General features: G+C 41.0%; 1 protein-coding gene across 2 annotated transcripts in view; it reads right to left on the bottom strand.

Moving 5' to 3' along the window:
* Nucleotides 1-25,065, bottom strand: part of cntn4 (contactin 4) — a 156,968-nt gene that overhangs the window by 5,009 nt on the left and 126,894 nt on the right. Inside the window, exons 12-17 of one of the 2 annotated variants that reach the window (XM_069512953.1) lie at nucleotides 16,378-16,505; nucleotides 6,383-6,558; nucleotides 3,662-3,779; nucleotides 2,988-3,146; nucleotides 2,032-2,181; nucleotides 1,022-1,092 (exon numbers count right to left, since the gene is read on the bottom strand). In XM_069512953.1, the coding sequence (XP_069369054.1) occupies nucleotides 1,022-1,092; nucleotides 2,032-2,181; nucleotides 2,988-3,146; nucleotides 3,662-3,779; nucleotides 6,383-6,558; nucleotides 16,378-16,505 (802 nt within the window). Of the gene's footprint in view, nucleotides 1-1,021; nucleotides 1,093-2,031; nucleotides 2,182-2,987; nucleotides 3,147-3,661; nucleotides 3,783-6,382; nucleotides 6,559-16,377; nucleotides 16,506-25,065 lie in introns of both variants that reach the window. The other variant, XM_020086371.2, reaches the window with a different exon arrangement.

Raw genomic sequence — 25,065 nt, 5'->3', positions numbered from 1 at the left:
TTCAGTGAGTTTTCATCATAGAAAGATAAGAAATACATCACTTGTGTTAGCATGATTGTGGATGTGTTCAGTCAGTGTGTTTTTCAACATGCTGATTTAGTTGCTTAGTGTTTGAATTGTGTTTGGTTTAGGTGAGAATGGTTGCCATGGGTGTTTAGCCAAACTTATACACATTTTAATGATGTATAGCTTGTACATATTTTCAAAAATGTATTTTCAAAATGCTATGTCATTAGTGTCTGTAATGTCCACCTTGTTGCCGGCAACCCAATGGAATTGAAGAGGTTAAGAGAATTTTAACAAACACATTCACCCTCTGGACAAAGGTTACTTTTTAAGCGCCACTACAGATACACTGAGAACAACAGACTCATCCGGTTTAGACTTTAATTCTAGTTTTCACCTCTGATCTGGAAGTAAGCTGTGATTTACACCTGCCGTGACAGTAGAATTGGTCTACACACAATTTGGCTTTTGTTTAAGCCAAAGCTGAAAATAAAACATCCTATCCATGCTTTTATTTCCAAAGGAAAATGCCTGAGGAGTTTTCAGGGCTTTGTTCGGCACAAGTAAGACCTTAATTAAACTTGTGCATATTGAAACATCAACAGTGATCCTCTGAAACGCTTCACAGCAGGGGCTGATGATTTAGAGCCGCCTAAATAAATACAAATGTTTCTTGATTGATAGGCAGTGAAAGAAAGAAAGAGAGAAAGAAAGAAAGAGAGAAAGAAAGAAAGAGAGAAAGAAAGAAAGAAAGAAAGAAAGAAAGAAAGCAATCTGAAAAAAGTTGGGACTTGGAAGGAGCCATTGAGTTTAATTATCTTATTGAAACCTCAAAAGCATTTTTCTCTCCCCCAGGGTGACAGCAGCAGTTATTGCCTCTCTGTTCTTAAAAATGAAATGCCATACATTAAGCTGCTCAGCTGTTATTAATGAAACAGGGGCCCACATCCACAGAGAATAATGACGCCTGGCTCCTTCCTCCATGGGTGAGGGGGTCCTGAGCGAGCTCGCTTACCTCCCATGTGATGACTAATTCGGAGCGACTGCCACCGCCTCCGCTCACATTAGCCGATGTGACCTTCGGAGCTGGAGGAAGAAGACAGATCTGCTTAGCTCTGTTGACTAGAACACAACACTGAGGAGGCACATGTGATCACCTTCCATGTGGCTACTCCCAAATGGCAGAGAGGCAACTTCTTTTTGACGTGTTTGAACTTCAGCATTCAGGACTCCTGTCAGATATCAGCTAAGCTCTCACAGCTGAGTCAGATGGGACTAAGAGACACAAAGGATATAACCTTGGTGGAACCTGCTTTCTCTGGGTAGACTTTGAGCTGCTGCTTTTTTAGACATGGTTTGTATTTTTCCAAATTGATAGGAACTTTATAACCCAGGAACACAATACATGGCTACTACAGTCAAGGCCTTATTCGACACATTGCATTCTGGGTTAACTCCAATTGTCGAGTGAGATGAAAAGATTTAACCAACTCTCAAAACCAAACATGAAGCACATTTCCAGTTTTATGGTAAGTTAAGCTATATCCAGAGGAAACAAAACCCAATTAAAATCCAAATAACATGTCACACAACCCAAAGTGTAAAACAAGTTGTGGCTTCAGGTTATGTGCCAGAAATTTTTTTTATTAGAATCCAAACACTGTAGATTTAATTTGCTTTTAAGGGGGATTTTGTCATCTTAGTTTGCTCCTCTTTCCAGTCTTTATGCTAAGCTAACCTCTCCCGGATGTGGCATAACATTTTACAGAGGAACATGAGAGTATAAATCTTCTCATTTGAGTCTTTGCAAGAAAACAAAGTTTGAGCTATACTTGAAAAGACAAAAAAGAAAATACTCAGGTCATGTTTGCCTCAAAAAGAACTCAGCAAGTACAAACACGTCTATTCCTAACTATTAAAAAAAAAGACAATTCTCAAACATCACATGTATTTTATAAGGAAAGAACAAACAACGTGTTTTGCAAGAGGCATAAGGAAGCATCTTTCTGCTCATGCAGTACATACAGGTCCCCTTCGTCCTTGCTTGTTTGGATGGCTTGCTGGGCTCGCCGGTCCCGATGGTGTTGCTTGCCAGAACTCGATACTCATACTCCACCCAAGGGCTCAGGTCTATTACTGTAGCTGTCAGCCGGTTCCCCCCCACCACCTCAGGAACTAGCATAAAACACACAGAGCCCCCTTCAGTGTAAAGACAAAACTTTGTGTGTGTCTGTGTGTAGCAGACTGTCCTCCAGGATGACAGGCCTGGTAGGACTCTGCCACAGATTACATGGTACATGTGTTATCCCTCACAACGACACATAATGCACACACAAACTCATAAAACAAAAAACACAATCATGTGTGAGGACATGCACTGACAATTAAGTTATTATTTTGGCAATATTGTTTGAATTACTTAATAAAATGTCAACGGTAACGCCGCTTTTTTGGCCATGCACAAAATATAGAAAAGAAATGTGGCTAATTCAAGTAAAAATGAACAAAAAAACAATTTCCTCTTTAGAGGAAGGTCAACATGTAGTTCTGTTTCAAGTGTATGATCTTGACAAAGTAAATCAATAAGAGCAGTAAAACCATCTTCCATCAAACTGTCCTTAATTCATGGAAATATCAATAGAACAGGGTATACAGTGCAGGATAAAAGCACATTATAGCAATCATGCATGAATGCTAAGGGTCCCATTAAGGAGGATGTGGGGAAAAATTACACCGATGCTATCACTTAATGACACTATCAAATTACAGCCCTGGCAACAATTTTCATCATAAGGACGGAATCCATGTTTCAGCATTCCCAGGAGTCCGATAAAATGGCGGTCAACGGTCATGCTGCAATTGCGTACCATTTGGTGCTGGGGTAAAAATTACATCTCCAATATTCTCACAGGCGAGGCAGAGAGGAGAGTAGCCCCCTCCATGTGATTGGAGGAGGCCATGCCTGGTTGGAGAGAGCTTACCTGTGGTGACAGCCTGCCACCCGAGGGAAAATGGTGTCCTGGCCTGGATTGTATATGCTGTAATTGGACTGTGATTATCAGGACCAGGCCTCCAGGACAGAGAAGCTGTGGTATCGCTGATTTCTTCTACTTGGATGCTGGTGGGAGGCCCCGGGGGACCTGATAGATGGCATAGCCAGGCAGGAAAGAGGTGAGAGAAGAGATGGAGAGACAGACGGAGGAGGGAAGAAGATGAGGGAGAAGGAGGGGGAGGGTATGTAAATCAGGAAGAGATGGAAATATGGTGGAGAGAGTGGCGGTGGTTTTAGCACCTGCGGCTAATGTAGTCAGTTCAGTGTGTGTGAAACCTTTGGGAGCTATTCGGTCTAATTAGACACTAAATTTCCCTTCAACTTTCAGGAGAGAAAATTCTATTTGCCTCCATTTTCATTCTATTCCTTTATTTCTTCATCAACGAGGCTCAGCCAATTCAATATCATTTGTATAGCAAAAAATCATAATATACATTCCAGTCACAGTAAACAGGAATTACTAAAAACTCTCACCGCAGTGGCTACATTATGGGATATTTAAGCTTTCTGAAATGACTGACATTACTATCGGCTTAAATATATGTGGTCAGTATTTATTTTGAACGGATGCACGTCCATGAGATGTTCACTGTTGGAGCTTACCTCTGACAACCAAGTCAACGGCGATGGAAATACTGTCCACCTTCGTTTGCACGGCGCACGTGTACTTCCCAGCATGCCTCAGCTGGATGTTTCGAATCATAATGTCTCCTGCTGAATGCTGCTGTTATTCATCACATGCACACACACACACACACATACACACACACATGCACACACAAGGTGAGCCTCCAGCTATTGTGATTCAAGAACAATACTGACTTTCCAGCCACATGGGAACAAAACCAGCTGAACAGAAAGCTCATTTTCTTGTATGTGTTGAAAAGTAAATCCATATTTCCCCCAATGAGCCATTTCGTCTATATTCTAAAAAAAAAAGCAATGACTCTGTGTCCTGGGCACACGCCATGCTTTCATGTTGTCCCTGTAAATACAGAAATGTGCTTGCTGAAATACTGCAGTTTAATTCTGATTGCGGCGTAGAGCTGTTTCAGATGTACGTGCAGCCCTAATGTTAGGTACGATGATATATTTCTCTTAAGCAGCTTTTTATTCCATCTATAATTGCAATTCCCACTCCTGCATTATCATTCCATTAGAGCAGAGCAGGTTCTTGTTATACATTTTTTGGCAGAAAAGCTGTGGCACAATGGCAGTAAGAATTCTGTGGAGCAGCTGCTGGCTTAATCAATGTAAGTGCAGATGTAAAGCAATTTATTCGGAAGATGAGACTGTAAATTATGGTACAAGAAGCACCTAACTCGTAAACGAAACAGGAAGGACACCTCCCTTTTTTTTTCTGGTCATGTCGGCAGTTCTTGAGGAAGCCTTGAATATCTCTTAGGTGAAAATTAAGCCTGCGTAACACGTGCTGAGTTGTAAGCTGCGAACCTTTTTAAAGTATACAGCGGCTGACTGAGACTGGTTGCAGAGTGTGTATGTAAATTTCATTTTAAAATAAACCACAGGCAGCAATTTTCTAGCCATAAATAATACACTTGATACAAACATTCCCTCTGCACTGCGGCTGAATTTGTTATGACCCTGCGAAAGGAAGAAGTATAACACTGACGTATCAATGAATCTTCCGAGTCACCTCTTGACCTTTATTCAATAAAATCTCTGAAGGGGGCGGCAAAATAAATCAATGTCTAAAGAGCACAGAGGTACTAATAAAAATGAGCCTTCGACAACACACTGCAACAAGGCCAGTCTCATTATGACTTATCATGTAATACAGGTCATCTGAAAAATGGTGATGTGAAAGCCCTTTACAGGTTTCTGAATGACAACAGTGTGAGATGAGGAAGACAATCTGTACTGAGTGAGAACTCCAGCAGAAATCAATATGAGGTGTTGTGGGAATCCGAAAAGTAATGTGTGAAAACTGTTCAATATTCCCAGAAGGAAATCTCATTAGCTCAGACAGTATAGTTAGTCGCAGCATATGGATTTTAATAAGGTGCTGGACAATGTTGTATTGAAACCGGGAAGGGGGAGAAACACCAGTTCTAAGATATAAGACAACTCAGAACTGATGCACATATTGTATATTACAAAGAATTTTGTGCACAATTACACGACCTGCATCCTTATCCTTATGTTGCATATCAGAAAAAGCCTTACATATAATTCACTTCAATTCAGATGGTCAAGATCTTAATATTATGGAGAAGCTCAACATCTCCCACAATGAGCAGCACTTTTGTGAATGTGGAGAGAAGAAACCTTTAAAACCAGACTCAATCTGCCTCGACCGGTATATATAGTTGTTCTATTTTATTTTAAATAGTATTTCTATTATTATTATTATTTTTATTCTTACTTACATTTTTCATTTTGTGCTACAGTGTATCATCTTATCTTGTCTAATCATGTTATTATGAGTTAATAACAAATGAAAAAGAATGTCAAGCTCCATGATCAATGACTAGCTGATCAATTTGATGTGCATTTACTTTAGAGAGGAACTTGGTGATGTAATCACAAATTATTAATTGTAATACTTTCATTTCAATTAATAAACAGCCATCTATGGTCTCTTTCAATGATCTTGTTTGGGCTGTTTGAGTGACAACTGATGCCACAGTGAACTTCTGGGTGTCAGCAAAACATCCGCTTTTAACCCCTCCGGTACGCTTGTTACCATGGTAACCCCACAGCTCCTTACAGGAGTAATAGTGCAAACCACATAGTGCAAATCAAATACAGTGTAAACCAAATCAACAGTCCTTGGTGAATTCAGTCTATCACCTGTATCCACTACAATATATACATGATTTTCATTAAATTAAATGATCATGTTAATGTTACCTTTATTTGTCAATGCTTATGGTACTTTTACTAGAGGCCTTTGACCGATACAGTCTGTTGTTGGTGTGAGACACAGTTCAATTCTCTGTAGGACCTACTTTGTGCTGTCTCAGTCACTTCTCTCACCATTTGTTAGTATTTCAGCCGGAACTGTTACGTTCATGGATGAGATCATTTATAAAAGTTTTATTCATGTTACGCAGCAAACAGCGATGGATGATTGTGATCAAGTACTGGCTAACTGACTAACAGTGTTAACAATGTTATACCTTTGACTTCTAAATAGTGAAAATGTTTGTATTTGTAAATCATGACATTGAGACGATGTGTCGGGCTGTGTGCACATCTCTCACAACATGACAGCTGCATTGTTTACAAATCAGAGGTCTGATAAACTCATACATTCTTAGAAAACATGGGGAATTATTATTATCATTATTATGTACTTACACCTCCCACTTTTTCAAAAAATCCACCATGGCTCCCAAAGTGGATGAGCTGCTCGTTGAAGAACCAGGTGAACTTGAGCTCCAGAGACGGGTCGTGATTCACTTGACAGGGCAGGACCACGCTCTCCCCCACGGTGATGTCCAGCGTGGACGGCTGGGTGGTGATGATGGTCGGCTCTGAAACACACGTTCACATCCATCCACATTTGATCAAACACGCTGTTCCGCTCCCCTTTGCCAGGCATTATAATTCAGTACAGGAAATGGCTTTACAAAAAGCCAAGCCCTTCCATCATCCTTATGGATATGTCAGACTCAGTTAATAGAAGGATATTCGGGACAGCGCACACTGCAAACTAGGGCGCACAGCTACAATAACTGGTATTAGTTTCGGCCTGAGCTCGTCTCTGTGGGGACTCTGAGACGTGTCTCTCCTGCATCCTGAGAAGCCTCCATGTGTCACTGTCAGCTCTGCCTTCAGCCTGGAACTCCCCCCAATAGACCTAAAATTCCCAAAACGCACCAGCAGGAAAACAGTAAACAGCAGTGAGCACTTCTTCCAGTCACTACTCTCTTTTCAAGCCTGCAGCGCATTACAATGGCATCACATGGGAATAAGGCAAGTCCCCCTTATCTGCACTTGTGTGTGAGCAGCGGAGGAAAGAAGGGTAGAAGGACACGAGACAGGCGAAATGAGAGGCAGAGGCTTTGTTCTCAGAGTGTGCAACCTATATCTCCCTCTTGGGGGTGCTGTGATTACTTGGTTGAAATTGCCTCTCTGTGCACACAGACTAAATTAACCATGGCAAATGATTCCTGGACAGACATAGATTCATGTAGAAAGTGCCGGCAGTGCAGTCTTCATCCAGAGTGAATTCGATACCTTCATTGTATTGGCCCCTGTCCCCCCTGAAACACACACACATACACACTCTGATCCACTACCAAACGCTCCCCATGTGATTTATCTAGTCGTTTTTCAGATATCAAGCCAGAATGCTATCAGCTGCTGGGTTTTGTCACATACACAATGAAAGTGTGTCTGAAAGGCCCATTCCTCTATTGCTGGGGTTAAATGGTTAGCAATCGCGGCGCAGTAAAAACGTCGTAATGCCACACAGGAGGTATTCAAGGGTCTGCGTCTCCTCTCCCTGCTCTATTTCTAAAGGCGGGCTCCACCTTGTAGAACTAGTGCAGGAGGAAATAGGAAACCTGAAAACCGGATAGCAAAAAAACCCCACAATCTTCTCTGTGTCAGAGCTGTTTTGCAGTGGTTTTCATGGTGAGAGAGTCGCTCTAAATGATGTGAGGAGAAGGAAGTCTGAGAAAACAAAAGGGTGAGGAAGGATCTACAGGGAAATTCTTACATGGACCTGCAGTCAAAAATATTTACTCCTGCATCTCTTGCAAGATGGAGACACACTATAAACATTTGTTTCCTTTCTTATTTCTCCAGCAGGGTTGGTGCATTTTCAAACATGACCTCTTCCTGCCGATTCAGTCCGGGCTCATGTTGCCTCCAGGGATTCACTCAGACAATGAGTGTGGGAACACGCTCCCTTATTACCCTCGTCTGTCATCATTTGTGACAGATTATATGGACAAGGGAGGCTGGTTACACAACCACACACTGGGCTCTTGACCATAATTTGATTGCTTTCCATCTTGTATAAAGGCCTTGTTACCTACTGCCACTGTAAACAAGAGGATAGGAACCTCCTCACTTAGCGGGTCAATCAGAGACATGATGGAGCGTGTGTTAACATGTTCGGACAGACCGGGTGGCATCTCGGGGAGTGCTGCTGAGGTGGGTCAAACCCGTATTGGCATTTTTCAGTTTGTACTTACGAGGCAGAAAATTTCAAAAGCGCTCTCTCCACAGACGCCCTCACATTTCAATGTTGAACGTCAATAACTGACGATAAATCAATCAAACTTGTCAAACCAATGTGTCAAGAACTAAATAATTATATGCATTTCTGCATACATTTTATGTACATTTTTGTACACATGATAATGATTTGCTCCCTCACTGAGGCTGAAACGGCAAAGTTTGTATCTTTAGTCTCTGAACTCCGTTTATGTTTACTGTCATGAAAAACTGTCGACAGAGATGAAGTGATTTGAAGCAATAGAATTACCTCAGAGGAAAATCTTTCCAAAAGCAGATTATATTTTAGAGTGGTTGTGCTTGATTGTATAATACATTTCTGAGCAGATCATCACTCTAAAATAAGTAAGAACAAGCAAAAGAAGAATTAATTATCAACCTGTTATCAACAATCTTGGAGCTGTTGGCTATTATCTATCAAAATGTACCCCCTAGTTGCAAAGGCCAATATTTTGGGGCTTCTGGTGTTGACAGGTGATATCTGGTTCACCGTACACTGCTTACAGTCCTGCTAGGCTACTTTCTTTTTATCACGAGTCCAATGTTTCTCTACATAAAACACAAACAGTAAGACTTTTAGTAGGTGTTTTTGATGAAGATGAAATTTTGGTTAATCTCTATTAACAGATTTACAGTTTACCTATAGCCAACCAAAACCTCTTCAAACGTGGACAAACTGGTAAGGTGAACCAGAAGCTTCCAGATCTACAGATTCTATAACGTCATGACTTTGCTTTTCCTGAGAATTAATGTCACATGAGAAGAAGTTCTCATTCAAGTTATGTTTAGGCAACAAAGTGGTTAAGGTTTGTTAAAGATCGTGGAGAAAAGCAAAGAATATTACGATGTTAGCGATATTCTACATTTTACTGAATGAATGCCATGAAGGGACCTGTATCAACAGTGCTTTAGTCCATCTATGATACTTTCTGACATCCCAACACAATCTGTGGCCCTCAGTCACTGCTCACAAAACAGCCTCAGTACTCCACAAAATGTTGTCTGCAAGTCTCAGTGATGGCAACGTCATCTGATAGAATATCAAATTATAAATTAAAAACTGATTCATATTTATGTCAGCTGCTTTGTGGTCAGTTCAATTAGACACAGCGAGGTGTTCCTGGGAAAGTCCGACCTTGCACTCGAAGGACAATAATGGAAACTCTCTTCTACAGAAGTGACTCAGCTTTGTCTAAAAAGTTACAAGATTTGTCATTAGCTTCTTTTTCTTAGATAAAAATTCATGAAATGAGTCTCAAAGACGCTACGGTGGTGAAACTGCCTATTAATGTCCCCCCGATGATGTAGTAAAACCTGTTTCCACCTATTTATTTTGAAAGGGCAACAACCATTGAGGAAAATCTAACTCTCGGCTGGCAGACCACTTTATCAGTCAGTCAAGCGGCACTCAGCTGACGACTGGTATAACTTTATCTCTCAGTCAATTTGTCAAACATTCAGTCAGTGACATTTGCGTTTATTGGGCTGCAGTCGAGCCAAAACAACATAAACAGTGCATTTGCTGAAGACCATTTTTAGTTTTTGCAGATTTGATGTGCTGGTGACATGAGCACAGTGGTATACATGGGAATGAAACAAAATACAGCATTATTAACATTTTCATTATTGATGTGTTTTGGACAATAGAAGTCTTAAGCACAGAGACTAAATTATACCAAGCTGTGAATATACACACTTGGCATTTGTTAATCAGAGCAGTTAATGAGATCAGTTATATTCATTATATGTGTTGAACATGATGAAAAAATACCTAGAAAATGACTTGATTCAGGTTAGAGGAGCTGGTTGTCATGGGAAAGGTTGGAAGAAGGATGTCTCCTGTTTTAGATTTGTTGCGCCTCCTCTCTAATACCTCTTGCAATCACATAGCAACTATACCTATGCATTAACTCCTGTTCTGTATGTGGACATGACTCATACAGCAATGAAAAAAACATAAGGTCTAGTGGATGTTTGTTGGTGATCCTGGATGAATCTTTTATTGTTCATACAACATCTGTTCGAACCAACAGCAATCACAACACTACTCACCCTATTAGAGCAAAGGCACTGAAGGAAGTGTGGCACCACAGACCTGTAATGAAGCCAATCAGATGACTTACTGACACAGGTTCACAGTGGGAACACTCAGAGACGCTGTGCAACAGTAACATATGGTTGACCAGAGAGTTACCAAATGACTCCCAGCTCCTCTCCAAGGCCTACTGTCATGCCTCACATGGCCAGTTCCACCAGTCTTCCCACAAACATCAGCCATCATAAATAATGCTTACCCCCACCCCCCCCCCCCCCCAAATCCCTGAGGACAATCCCTCCCAGTTTTAATGGTCTAAAGCTGTAATGTGTAAGCGTGCATTTTCCTTGAGTGTAAAGACACTATAGATTTTCACACAAGGTGAGTGATGTGTGCTTGAATAATGCATAGAGGAGGGCATGGAACAGCCACAGGCCACGTGATCCAGGAATTTTTAAAACAAATTTACCAGAGAACCGTCTCACCCTTGAAATCCTTCAAACTGAGACCCTGGAGGCATGTAGATCCAAGACAAATGCAAACTTCTAAAGGAAATGTTTGCTTTCTCTTGCAGGTCAAAAAAAAGCCTTTTCTAAAAAGGGTTTACAGAATCTGATGGGTTACGGTTCATGCCATTTTTCTGAAGGTAACATCCCAACATTATCCCACTGCTGAAAGAGCTCTTCAATTCTTGGTGCAATCTCTCAGGTCATTTTGGAACAAAAATGTGGTGACCGTTATGAAAAGAAATCATTCCACTACCAATTCTACCTTCTCTTGCTTTTAAATCAACAAACCAGGAAGAATGATTTCATCAGCACATCACAAGCTCCTCCGCCACTTCTTTTCAAATATCACTTATTTCCTGAATGATAAATCAAAGGCCTCTCAAGGACAGACTTCAATAGAAAAAACCTTGTTTACATCACTCAACAGATACATGCTCAATACTGTATTTGTATGCGGTGCAGTAGCACATCTGTAGCCACCTGCTGGTGATCACCGGCAGATGGCTGCTCATTATTTTTCTATATGGCTTTCAGGTATTGCACATTGCATTTATTTCACATAGTTCCTGCCATTCGACATGGACAAAAGGGCCAGTTTGGAAAAAGACATCCCAGAGATATAAAACTGCAAAGATTTTCATAACCAATTCTCCGCTCTGCGAGTGAAAGCCTCCAAAAGACAAAAACTGTTGAAAGGTTTGATCGGTGGCCATTTTTTCAGACTGACTCCAAATCTCCTGTGATCACAGAGAATCCTGCTCATTTAACAAATCTAACGCCTGGTTGTGATGAGGAACGGCTTCATGTCGCAGTGGTTTGTTACACACCAGCTGTACAGCCGTGGTTCTGCAGTGGAGGTGCTCTTTCCAGAACTATGTCTTTACATAGGGTTGCCTTGAAAATGGATAAATATGGATGGCATGGATAAATAATAGAATTTTTACTACATTGTCATTGTACATCAACCTTTTGTTTTCATCTGTCAGGAGTGGTCTGAGATGACAAGATTTTTTTTTACCTGTTGCGCATCAGTTACCTATGTGTGTGAGAGAGAGGGAGAGGGAGAGAGGGACTACTGCCCATCACCTGAAGTTCTTTATGTTAACTTTTAATATAACTACAGCCTTTCTGAAGTTTATGGTATTACTACTGTATTTTGTTGTATAAAGGTAGTTATAGGTACTCACATAAATACCAGTACTATACAGTATGAGGCTGTGCATCTTCTGTTCCTGCAAATATTTCACAATAAAAACCTCTTAAAAACAAGTGATTTGTGACATATTCAGCAGATAATCATTGAAACTGTCTATTGCTCAGAACGTGAAACAATTGTCAAGACCTCTAATCTCTAGAAGAACAGCATGGCCTCCGTGGCTGAACCAGGGCTGAACATCAGCCGGTGTGGCGGCTCTAATCTGTTAACATGTGCTTGGAAATTAAAAGCAAGCCATTCCGCAGCGCAACTGCAGCAAGTGTGGCCTGGGTACAGTCATGACAGTGGCTCTGTAAGGTTCTGTACGTATAGACTCCATGCAAATTATTACCTTTGCCATTGAAGTTATGATTTTTTTTCTGTCTATGTTAGTTTGTAAATTGATTTCCATGAAATTTGGTGGAGGGATGGGGTTTGACCCAAGACAGGACCCATAAAATCTTTGTGCGGATCCGCAACAGGCGACAGATCCAGGGTTTTCTTTTGACTTTCTTTAAGATTGCGTTATAGGGTGTTAATTATGAAAGTGTGCAACTGTTGGGCCTTGGCCGAGGTATGTGCTCTACTGAGTGAAAATCATGTTTATTGCATGTCAATTGTATGCATGGAATTGAGTCCTAATGTTCATCAATTTGTGTTGGGAGTGTCAGATTGTGTGATTCATTTCTGCTGAATCGCAGGTCAGGAATGTGAAAAAAAAATGTCTGAAAGTGAATAGAGACTGGACAATAGCCCCGATCATCCATCTTCGCAGTTCCAATTTTTGTTCTACAAAGCTTTCTTCTTTGAGTCCCACAATGTTCATTTTAACTTCAACCTGTTTGTGTAAAAGTGTGCCTGTATGTTATTTTTCCCTAAAAGGTCCAGTGTGTAAGATAATGTTTTTGACATTAGTCCAGACTGGACAAACTAAACACCTTATGAGTTTTCATGTTTGGAAGGGGAGGGTGAGGTGAGGAGTGTTCAGCTGCAACATGCAATTTCAACACTAGATATCACAAAATTCAACACACTGTACCTTTAACAATAATTTTGTGCTATATTCTACTTGTTTAGTTTTTCTTAACAGCAGTGACACTGTTGCTAATTGGATCCTAAATCTTTGCACTTAATTTCTGAATTTAGTCACCAAACCTACATATTGACTGTTTTAAGTATCAAAAGTATAATTTAAAATATTTTGCCATATCATATATATATTTCACAGTTGCCAAAATACACCCAAATTCCCACAGTGTAGAGTGACCTTAGCATAGTATCGTTTGCTAATTAGCTCTAAACCATAAGTACGTCTGAGGCTTGTGGGAATGTCATCACAATTGCCAATATGTGGTCATAAACCAAATTTAAATTTTGACCCGATGATGACACCTAAAAAGTTAAGGGATCATCCAAGTTGTTACAATTCATCCTCTGTGCATCATTAATGTCGGAACAAAATGTCATGGCAGTCAGTACAATAGTTGCTTGGATATTTCAGGCGGGACGAAAATGGAAGACAAAGGTATTTGTCATCTCTAGAGTCAAGCTGCCATTGCGGCATGGGTAAGCGTCAAATATCTTAAATGCCAGATGATACAGAGGCCTCTTTGACAAAATGCTCCTTTCTTGTGTTCCACACACACCTCAGAGCAGTGTCACAGCACTGGAAGATAATTGCCCTCCGGGTTTTACAGAGGAAAGAAGTGAACACGTGATGTCAGAAGTTTTGAGCCTGCTGACCATCTGTAATGATGGGATGCAAGTAGACTACCCTAATTGCAACAGCTCATCACAAGTTTAATCAAAATCAGCGAGCATGTCTATAATCAACTGCAATTAATCTGCTAATATCCCCCAGTGTTGTAATAATGGAGACATTAACAGGGCTCATCTGTGTTGACTGCACCTCGGTTGTTTGCTAGGTGGCATTTTCCACAGCGGGAGGCGCTGAATGCTTTTTGACAGGTATTTTTCAGCATTCATATCACCAGTCGATTTATATAAACTACTGTCATCTCCCATAAGAGCCGCTCGCGCGACACAAATTTCTCCTTGCTAAACAGGCTTCCAATCCTCAATGAGAAAGCGCATTTAAATTACCCCATCCTATTTTCCAAACAGTATTGACTGTGACAAAAAAGGCACAAGATCATACACGGGAACATTTGTACATCAGCTGCAGAAAACAGCTTTAAGTTATGATGATGGAAAGGATGCGAGCAAGAGAGGGTGTCAAATAAAACCCATATTCCCTTTCACCAGAATAATAAGTAGATAACAGCATCATCTATTTATGCTGAGAGGACATATGAGGGTGTGTTTCCTTCCAGCTTGATTGGAAAATCACATACAGGCCATCGACCTGAACCTACAGTGAGAGCTGCAGGTTTCTCCAGCCCCCCCACTCATGCTGATTGGCTGGGGGGAGGGAGGGGGGCTCTGTACCATTTTCATTTCACAGTGTGTGATAAATGAGCAAAAGGAGGGGCTCCAGAGTCCAACAGGCAGAGAGTAGCGAAATGTGCTTTTCGTTCTGCCTTAAAGTCGAGTTTTGTGCTAAAAATGAACACAAACACAAGCAAAAATACAAAATGCAAAGGTTACTGATTATATTTGTAGAAAGCCGGAGTTGTCAATGGGAGGCAGAGTGAGGATTCAGCATAAATCAGCACCGAGGTGCACTTTGAGCCCTGCCCACATTCTTGACTGCTGCTGACTTTCAAGCATTCATAATAGATGAAATCTGTCTTTTATAATTCAACAAAAAAAGGAAACATGCCTTGATAGTGATTTACAGAAGACAGAGCTGTTTTTTTTATTCCAACATGTGATGGGTTTACTGGTAGAAAAGAAATTACTGTGCAGATACACGCCAGGACATTTCTCTTAGTGTTATTCACATTGACATTCATCGATGTTTTGCAAAGTATTCAATCAAATACCTGCCTGCAGTGCAAAATATAAGTCAATTAATCCAAGTTTCTATAGCAACCTCTCGGAAAAAGAAAAAGAAAAAAAACGTCCAACTTTTTTGCAGACCGCTGTTCTGTTGACAAGGCATTTCAAGGGATTTTACAGATCGCTACTTTGTAGAAGAAAGACAATTAAATGGATTGAACTTCAGCAAAAATCATACACTAGAGAAGAAGAAGGAGAAGCTCTATCTTCCGGAGAAAATGATTTGACTTCACAGAGTTGTGGAGAGCATACCGCATTTCCCATCATATAGTCTGTGGTATTGGAAGGATTTTGACACTACTTTATTAGTTTTTCTTTTTTGACCTGTGTAGTTCATTCCCTACCAGCTGAGGGATTCACACCGGCACAGGCAAACGATGTCAGTGTGCTGCACGGTCACATGTGGTTACACCGAACCATATTCTCTCTCAGGCAGGTGAAAACAGGTTCTGAGTGAATTTGCACAGCGCGATCCTGCCCACAGGGTGCGCCTTACCATCTCAGAATATGCTGCTTGAAGTGACACTGAAGGAATCCACTGGCAGACGATTTTATTTGTCTAAGAAGATCGGATGTGAAGGCTCCAAAAATCTATTGGAATATACAGCGCATGTAAATCTATACCAAACCGTTTGAAATATGAAGCATGAACTTCGCCTCCTTAAGGCCAGTATGGAAGAGATCAATAATTCCATAAATCTGTACAAGCCAGCCAACAAGGAAGATCAAGGCAGAATAAATAACAATAACACAAATGAACCGTGCAACCTCTGTGAAAGGGGGGGGTCACAGCGAGGCTATAGTTCGCTGGATATGTCAGCAAATACACCAGGAAGGTGGTGAGAACACTATCCCCTGTGGAAACACGACAGAAAAACAGCAGTGTGCACAGAATAAAGCCACTCAATGCACAGCAATTTATACCCAGCTCACATTCATTTTTAATGAAGTATAATAAGTCACAGCGCCAGAGCAGAAATGCAATCCCCAGCCCAGATGATCTAACAACACTGGACCTTTTTCCACAGAGATCCTCTGCCAGTGCAGGAGTGTTTTCAACACCTCTGAAAAAACAGACATATAACCAAGGTGTCTGTGTCTGTCTGGTAATAACAGGACAGAGGAAAAATCCTCCTCCTCACGACTTACCAAACCACGTAACAATGTGGCCAGATGCTTCAAAATCAGTGTCCTTCTCCTCAATGTTGGTCATTTTTTATTTATGAAATTGAGCATCACAGGTTGGTTTTTGATAGAGCAGAATGAAATATCAAGTAAGTCTACATGCTGCCAGAGTGAAAAAGCTGCATTTCAAAAAGGTGTCCATCACTTTGCTGGTCATGGTCCCTGCTGACTGAGCTGTAAAGGAGACAGTGATGAAATGTAAAGAGGGAACAGGAAATACCTTTGACTGTGACGCTCCCTGTGCTGCTCGCCACGCCAAACTGGTTTCTCGCCACACACGTGTAGAGGCCTGCATCGGATTTGGTTGCGTTCCATACCCGAAGGTTCCCGTTGTCCAGAATGGAAACCCTGTAGTTAAAATAAAATAAAATAAATACTTGAATTGTAACAGAAAGATGCTAGTATGCATACAGTGTCAAAGTTTAACTAAGTGGCATGGGACTGATTTAGCAGCAAAATGACTAATACAGAGCAGAGAACATTTCTCAATGTCTCTAATTAAGTCATGGGTCTTTGCAGATGAGAACAATGTGGAATATGATTGTATTTTCAGGGATGATTAATTCAGCGCATGACTTCCAAGATATCTAGGACAACAGTGGATTCGTGCCCTTTATACAATCACCACAAGTGCCTCAAAAAAAGGTCAAAAGGCCTTAACAAACCTTGACATTTTCTAAATAACAAGCATAAATGGAAATTGTGCCCTTGAAACCAAGGTACTGTGGGAAATCAAGGGTGGACCGCGCATCAAAGTATGCTGAATTTTAATTATCTGAAATCCTCTGCTGAATCCGCAGACTGTAAATATGAAACAGCGTCAGCCTGATTGTGAGGGGAGAAAATGATGTGTGGCTGGTAAATTGCTCTGTTCATCTATGGATGAGTTCACCACTGAGTCAAAGGAGTCACAGTGAGCAGTTTCACCCACCGTTAGATGGTACACAGCGTTTTAGAGATTCAAGCAACCAAAGAATTCACTAAAGGGGAGATATTATTTTCTTCAATTACAGTTGGCACAAAAAACACAGGCACCTCTGTTTTATTGCAGACGTATGCGAGCATGTGCACTTTGGTGGACATTTTTAGATACAAAATTAAGAAAATGAGTATGTGTAGTGTGGAAGGTGTCACTCGATGTGCTAAAATCACAGATATTAATTACAAAACGTGCTAGACATTTATACATCATTTAGCTTATTGTTTTGGTTTGGTAATTGTGTTGGAGGCCCACAACTTGACTGTGCTGGTTTAGACTTACTCTTTTTTTTACAATGGGCCAGAGTCTGTTTCAAGCTAATTCTCTGATTTGCTCCCTGTTCGGACAAAGTTAGTGATCAACTCATCGATATATGGAGCATTTAGCAGCTAAAGAGCCTAATATTCTCCTTAGGGGTTGGTAGAGACCAAAACAGAGCCACAAGAAGATTTAATCTGGAATTTACATTCATGACGTAACTAGAAATGCAACTACAAAGAAGTGCTATGTCCTGGTGGAAGTCTCAATGTCACATGGTGCAGAAAACAGTTCATCAGTTTTAAATGAAGTATTTTCCTGTTTGCCCCAGTTGCCCCTGTTTAACTGGGTCTATTTGAGAAAAACGGCTGATTCAGTCTGACAGAGTGTTATATTCTCCCAGTGCTTCACTGTCTTCATCGAGTCGTCTTCAAGTGGTGGATGTGATAAGAAAGTGCAGAGACAGTACAAGGAAATCTACTTCTAAAACCACATGGTGCTGCTGAGTGGAGACTTCTTGGTTTATATGAGGCTGAGATTAAAACAAAAAAAAAAAAGTGCTGAATGCAAAGTAGCCAACAACGACCATCAGTTACATGAGGGGCACATCGCTGTGTGGGATGGCCCACAGTTAATGACATAAAACCTGGAGGCAGATACATTTTCGGAAAATGGCCCATTTAATGGCACCACAGTCCTACAACAGACCATAACCCTGAGCAGAGTAAGCACAATTAAAACAACTACTATACGTTAATTACATTGAATCGCTGGTGCTCTGTGTATACAGCAAAGGTTGTCTGATGAATTACATTGTCTAGAGGAGAATGTGAATGTAATGGTTTTTCATTACTATACTTTTATCTTTTTTTAGTATTATTATTTTTGCCATACAACCAGTTCTTATCTAGAAGAGTGACAATCAGTTGAGGGCACACCTCTGCCAAGGTCAAGCAATCCTGTGCATGACAATATTATCTGGATCTGCACCAAATTGTACAAAGGCATTGATGGCAACAGCATAAATACATGTATTTATTTACATCAAGATCCATCATTTCCTGAGAGACTGAGGAAAATGTAAAACAATCGAATGGATGAATTCTTCCCTGGCCAATGATACGAAGTTTGGTGCAAAAGTGTTTATTACGTTTTTTCGTGACCCTGCCGACAAATAAAGAAACAAACACACCGACATGAGTGGAGGTAATTGACTGATATTATCAAAGTGAAAACAAATGGTAAGACCTATTTCAACTAGAACAAGCTCTGACCCAGTTCAAGTCAGACAGCACAAGCCTCGCAGCAATACCTCAACATAACTAAATACCTGCATTTGTGCACCGTGTTCTGTGTATCCACAATCCCCTTATCCCCAGGGACAAAATAGCTCTCATGTGACTTGTAGGCCATGCATCTTGAACGAGGAAGCAGAGAGCGAACAAGTGGTCCTGCACATTAGCACAATAGCTCTTAGAGAGAGTGAAATCCTCTGCAGCCCTCCTGTGGAGCCAAGACTGTTCTCGGCCCTTCACTGCACCGTCTACCTTATTTTGTACCTCCATGTGAAGACTGCGGAGACACTTCCCTTTCACCAACATCACAGAAAGAGGAGCAGACCGGGCGTCAGCATGAGTGTTCATCATTTTAGTCCGAAGCTAATGGAAGAGCAGATGAGGTCGAACACAGCAGAAGTCAACTGGGGCACGGTAGTGGTGAATAAGAGATGGAGGCGTACTATTAACAAATTTCAGTTTTGCTCCTGTCTTGCCTCTTCCCTGCCACAGCCCAGACATCATGTCTGCGTGGTGTGCCCATTATGTGAGGAGACATTTCCCACCTCCATCCCGGGGAAGCCAGCAGAGGGGCAGGTATCAATAATTCACAGGTGAGATGAACACAAGTGCCACTCTTTTCATCCGTGCCTCACACGGCTTTAATGGACATGGCAATAATTCCTCTAAAAGGAGGCAATTATTTTGAACACAGCGAGATGGCCAAATGCACTCGTGTAATCCTAAAAAACACAGGTGTGTATTTTGGGGGAGATCAAGCCTCTGAGGACGGGGGGGCTGTACAGCGTTGATCCTCCCCGCTCTGTGACAAGATGAAAGAGACAAATAACATCAGTCACAGAGCAGCTATCACGGGCACTGTGAAGTGGAAATCGCAGGAAAGAGCCTAGTCCAAAGTAAAAGCCTGTTTTTTGTTATTTCCTTACATTCTCTTTGAGACACTGTTAACAGATGCAGACATTGCCTTTTTGTAAGCTTCCTCACAATCAAAAAGCCACTTGAAAGCCTGTTTGATGTTTCATTGAGACATATTTTGTCTTTGATCTGTTTGATAAATTCTACACTGTGAGAGGAAACTGTCACAATCCAAATAATGAGTCACGGAAAAAAAGGCAAGAAAATTGCACGTTGAGAGCATCGGCTTTGAACTAAGTGTGGGCCCAAGATGTGGAGCGACTTTCTAATGGCAGCAGCGGGAGCCTCACACTCAAATAGTGAAATGTTAGCTCTCTTTCTACATAAACACTCTGATGACGCCGAAGAATAGGGGGGCACTCATAAAAATTAAACATGCAAACAATATGCGTAATCATAGATCAGGTTCTGATTTGAGGGTTCTAAACAGGGCCCTTCATGAATACTCAGTGACTGTCAGCTGGCTGATTGGTAGCATGACTGCAGGGTGGAAGCGTGTATGCATCTCTACTTAATTAATAGGGTAAATAAAACGGCTTGTGAAAACAGGGGTTAAGATTCTATCAGTGGAATTACTCAGCCATGAGACCACAGGAAGAGAGATCGTGACATGCTTATGGTGATTTCACCAAATAATTAGTCTCAGCTAAGGCCTTCTATACACAAAGATTATTGCCTCAGTGCACAGACAGCTCAACTCACCACTGCAGCAGACACTCACTTCCAAAGACCAGTTCACTAAATGGGAGAGGCAAGTACTGCAGGGGATGTGTTTGATATTGTGTTTGCCCGCCGTGGTAAGCTCAAAAATAAGGTGAGGTGTGTGTATGTGCGAGTTACTCTTTCCGATCCACACCGACCATCATCGACCTACCTGCAGGTGATGTTTCTAATCATAATTGTATCAAAACGTCATTGTTGCTGCTAACAGCGCTGGAGGCGACGGCCTGTAATGTGGCGAGTTTGCGGAGAAAGAGGCGAGGTCACAACATCCTCTGAGTCAGGACATGGGGTGGGACTCGACTTCAGGTGTGGATCTATGCTCTTGACTGCTTTAAAAACCCTGAAGTGCTGTGGAGGGGGAGGGGCTGTCTGAGATAAATTGAAAGGCTGTCCCTCCTGAGGTTCCCCACAGTGCGCTGCGCTGGAGAGAAACGGCCTTGTCAGCGGCATAAATCAAGCCCAGCTGTGCAGCGTAGACCCATGACGCTAAAACCTGCCAAGCGCAATGCAACTGCAGTAGAACCTCTCAGATGCCGTTATGCAGCATTATGACTAAACAAATGCGCCTGCAATTTCTTTGTATAGTTGTCAATACGAAGGGTAACGGGCAATTAGAGACAACAAAGCAGAAGGTCTTTTGTTGTTGTTCTTTCAGAAAACAAAGTGATTGGCTGACGCTTGTGAAATACGGACACCTGGGCATTTACCTTTTGACAATTCTCCAATATAGGTGTAATTGATATTGATTTTTGCTGTACGCAGACCTGTACCACTGACTCTCACCTTGTCACATGGATCATTAGCTGCAGCAAATGATCAGAGCTATAGCACATGGCCTTATGATCGGCTATGATTAGCTGATTTGAAATTTGAACGCTGTTACAGAGTTAACCAACTCAAACCACTCATTAAAACTGTATCAATATTCAGCTACAGTAGCTTGGCTGTATTCAGATGTTTCCTTTTAATGTCTATTTTATAGTCGATTAGTCCACCAATTACGATACCGTGGCATTTCACGCGGAGCTGCTATACAATACAATACAATACAATATACACACGAAATGACAAGGTGAAAACAATGCCAGCCCTGTTGTCATGGCCGGTAAAAAGCCATTTCAAGACAATCTTTGCATTATATTATATTTATTAATATTACAGTTAGTCCTGGTAATGACCTGGTAATTACAATGATCTATGTTCTTCCACTATGCAGACAGGAAGCTATAAGGAACTATACACACACATCCAAAAGTGGAACTAAATACATGACTGCAGTTACATAAAACTGTATAAGACCAGATGATTTTCTTTAAATCAGACTGCTGATGTCTTATTGCAGAGTGAGCACCCAATATGTTGCTGCTTTGAAAGTTGACATTTTGCAGAGAAAAGAAAGAAAGAAAAAGAAAAGAGGAGATGTGCTTTAAATTTGCCAGTGAGTCAGTGTTCATTGTGATCACAGAGAAGATTCCTAGCAGCCAAAAGAAGTACAAATCACTCCCTCAGTGTAAGAAGTTATTAGAGAGCTCAATTACAGTTTACTCCACCTGTCTTTGAGTGGTGAGAAACTACCGCACCTTGTAGACAATTACCATCAATCGTGTAGAAAATGACTGCCTGACAGGGATCTTTGGGCGGCATCAATCAAAGCTCAACAACAACCTAACAAGTGCCCTTTGTGACGACTGTTGAGCTCTTGCTTTAAGACAGCGCAAACGATTCAAAATAATTGACACAATATATGCACTCATTCACCCAGTATCAACAACGGCAACCTCTGCGGCACGGAGCAGTTCATGTGCCGTTTCCGTCTATTCGGCTACACTTCCAGCGGAGTAAATTGCAGGCGATACTTGAAATGACTTTCCTTTTGGTTCATTGTGTATTGACACTTGTCTCCAAGGCACCAGACAGCACTAAAGCCTCCTTGGCAAGATGGCTGTTTTATAAAAACACGGCCAGGGGACAGGGGTGCTGGGCCGCGACGCACGTATTAATCTCTTACTCTATTAAAATGCACACTACCACGACTGCTTCAGTGTGTCTCCAGTGTATTACCATAATGTAAGCAGGGAAATGACAAGTTCTTCCTGGTAGCCCTTACAGCTAGGATGTATTACTTTTTTTATATTATTATTTTTTTTTTTTTGATAGATACAGTCGACATTATACACTCTGTTACTGCATTATAGTATGAACAGTCCATGCGACAGTTTGTTAGACCATTTGAATATTGGATTTTCCATTCCAGGAATTGGGTGCCAGATTTATTTTGTAAATAAAAAGAAAGGTTTAACCGCAATATTAGATAAATGAAATTAAATGAACAACACATTTTGGTATCTGGTCTCACTTCAACAATAAAGTGAAAAAGTGCTCAGGATGACATAATGTCCCCAGGCATGAAGATATTGTTATGCCTATAATGAGAAAATAAGCATAAAAAATTGTTTTTCTCCCTCTCCCTCCCTCAGACACACACACACACGCATGCATGCACACTGATGCACACACACAGACTGCTGTCTAAGGACCTTGGTGCAAATGAACCATCTCAGAATGAATGTTATGTAAATGTGCATTTTTTATAGGAAGGTGTCTTAATGAAGCAGGCTGATTGAGAACATCTTAACTCCCGTCTGTGGAACATGATGTGATTGTGTTGGTAATTGCATTGCGCTGAGAGGGAATTTATCGGCCTGGACCGCACAGGGGCCTGTGTATGTACTTCCAGAAGGATTCCTTTAATCACAAATTGCTCTCCTGGTTAATTCCCCTTCTAGAGATATTCATCTCTTCCCATGTGCTGAGGTATCCCTTCAGGAATAAAGAGCACACACATGTTCCACAGGAAATTGTCAGAGGAACCAAGATGGATTACTCATGCTGCGCTGGCGGATTCTCACTTTGAAAAATGGTATCTGCTACAGTCTTGCAGATAAAAATAATCCTGGCAGGCAGTACATGGGAAGCGGATGGGTAAAGAGGGTTCTGACCTAATCTCAGCAAACATCTCGGAATTCACTTTATCTCTGGTCTGAGATTTATTTGAGTTGAGTCAGTCAGCACTAGATTCTTTCAGAGACACGTTTTACAACCCCCTCCCCTCCTCCTGCTCCTGAGAAGGAAAAACTGATAATTAAGCAAACGCAGAGTTTGACTAAAGAAAAAATTTATAGCAGCACGTGATGTGAAGTCTTAATGGATTGAAGGATACAGCCTGTCTGGGAGTGATGCAGTGGGAGAGGTACAGCCAAAATAGCTGGAAGGTGAATTGATCTGCTAATCATTTTGATGGTCTCTAAATACAACAACAAGATCAATTAATGTCTGTGATCATGACCTGACAAGCAAAGGTCAATGTACTGTAAAGTCTGTCCATCAGCAGTCAGTCCTTCAACAAGGAAAGAGGCATCACACATGTTAAATACATCGGAATTTAAATCCTAAGTCTATTATTTTTTTATTTTTTAGACCTATTGGTTACTGATCCATCAAAAAATCAAGAGGATGACACATGCATACACACCATTTAGGCCATTTGAGAAAATAAAGATACCATATAGTATTTCAAGACCAGACCTGTAGCTTATAATCAACTGACAGCTAATCTGTGTTCCTGCCTGTCAACAGTTTCTCTACAGTTCACCGTTTTTTCACCTGTAGCTAGCAAGCTAATTAAGCTATGTAAGCATCAGGATTTTAATTAAAATATTGGCTCTGGTTGAATTCGTACCGATTCAAAGTAACACAAGAACCCTGTATGATATTGTGCTTCAAAAAAAGAGAGAGAAAAATAAGTTATGAGTTACTGGCAGAAATTCAGCATCTACTTGTCTTAAGGCTATATACTACTTTATTTTCATTTGAAAATGCATCACCTCTGCTATACGCCTGGATTACACACTACTCTGGAGTTTAAGAGCCTCTAAAACTGAGAAATTTGGAATCGCTGCCTGTTTTAGTATGAAACCCCCAGGACTGCATTTTAGTCCGGACAGGCAGGAACGGACATGTTTGGAAACAATGACGTCGACACTCACCGCTGCTTACTGATTGGGTCTTTTTGGTCACAACGTATTCTTTGCTGATTCGTTACGCTCCAATCACACGACTCCCTTACGGAAGAAGACAACATCAGATTGGCTCCCATTGTAGAACGCAACATGTCAACTGTTCTTGGTTCATGTAAATAAAATCCCTCCTCTTATTTTTGCCATTGCTCTTCCTTTCTGTACCCTGCCATGAACCCACCCAGAGTATGTGTATGTGTTAAAGGCAACAGGGATTCAAATCTGCTAAGGAGCAAAAATGCTCACGTGGACAGATATCATTTTAGTTTGAAAATACTTTTTTCAAATTGTATGGACTGTAGCCTAAGAATTAGTAAGTAAGCATCATGGAAATAAATTAGTGCGTTTCTTGTACTGTAGTGCAGAGCTAGTATTATAAGTATGACGAGGAAAACCGTAATATCAGACAGATAATTTATCCTAAAATTTAAATTAATATGTTTGGTAAAGCAAGAAGAAACATGGCAAGTTGTCCTCCAAATGTGGTCTGTGTGTGTCGAGATACCTTAAATGCATTGTGTTGTATCTCTGTTGTGTTGGATTCACAACTATATTCAGAAATATTCCCATTATGTAAGACGGATGTTAATGGCAGATCTGAACATGGCTTTAGACGGCATTGTGACTCATCACATCTTGAATTTCTAAAACCTCTTTGACAA

The sequence above is a fragment of the Paralichthys olivaceus genome, chromosome 2 (assembly GCF_024713975.1).
Source record: "Paralichthys olivaceus isolate ysfri-2021 chromosome 2, ASM2471397v2, whole genome shotgun sequence".
Lineage (NCBI taxonomy): Eukaryota > Metazoa > Chordata > Actinopteri > Pleuronectiformes > Paralichthyidae > Paralichthys > Paralichthys olivaceus.
Note: the sequence above shows the minus strand (reverse complement) of the source record. Positions and strands in the feature narration are given on the sequence as shown.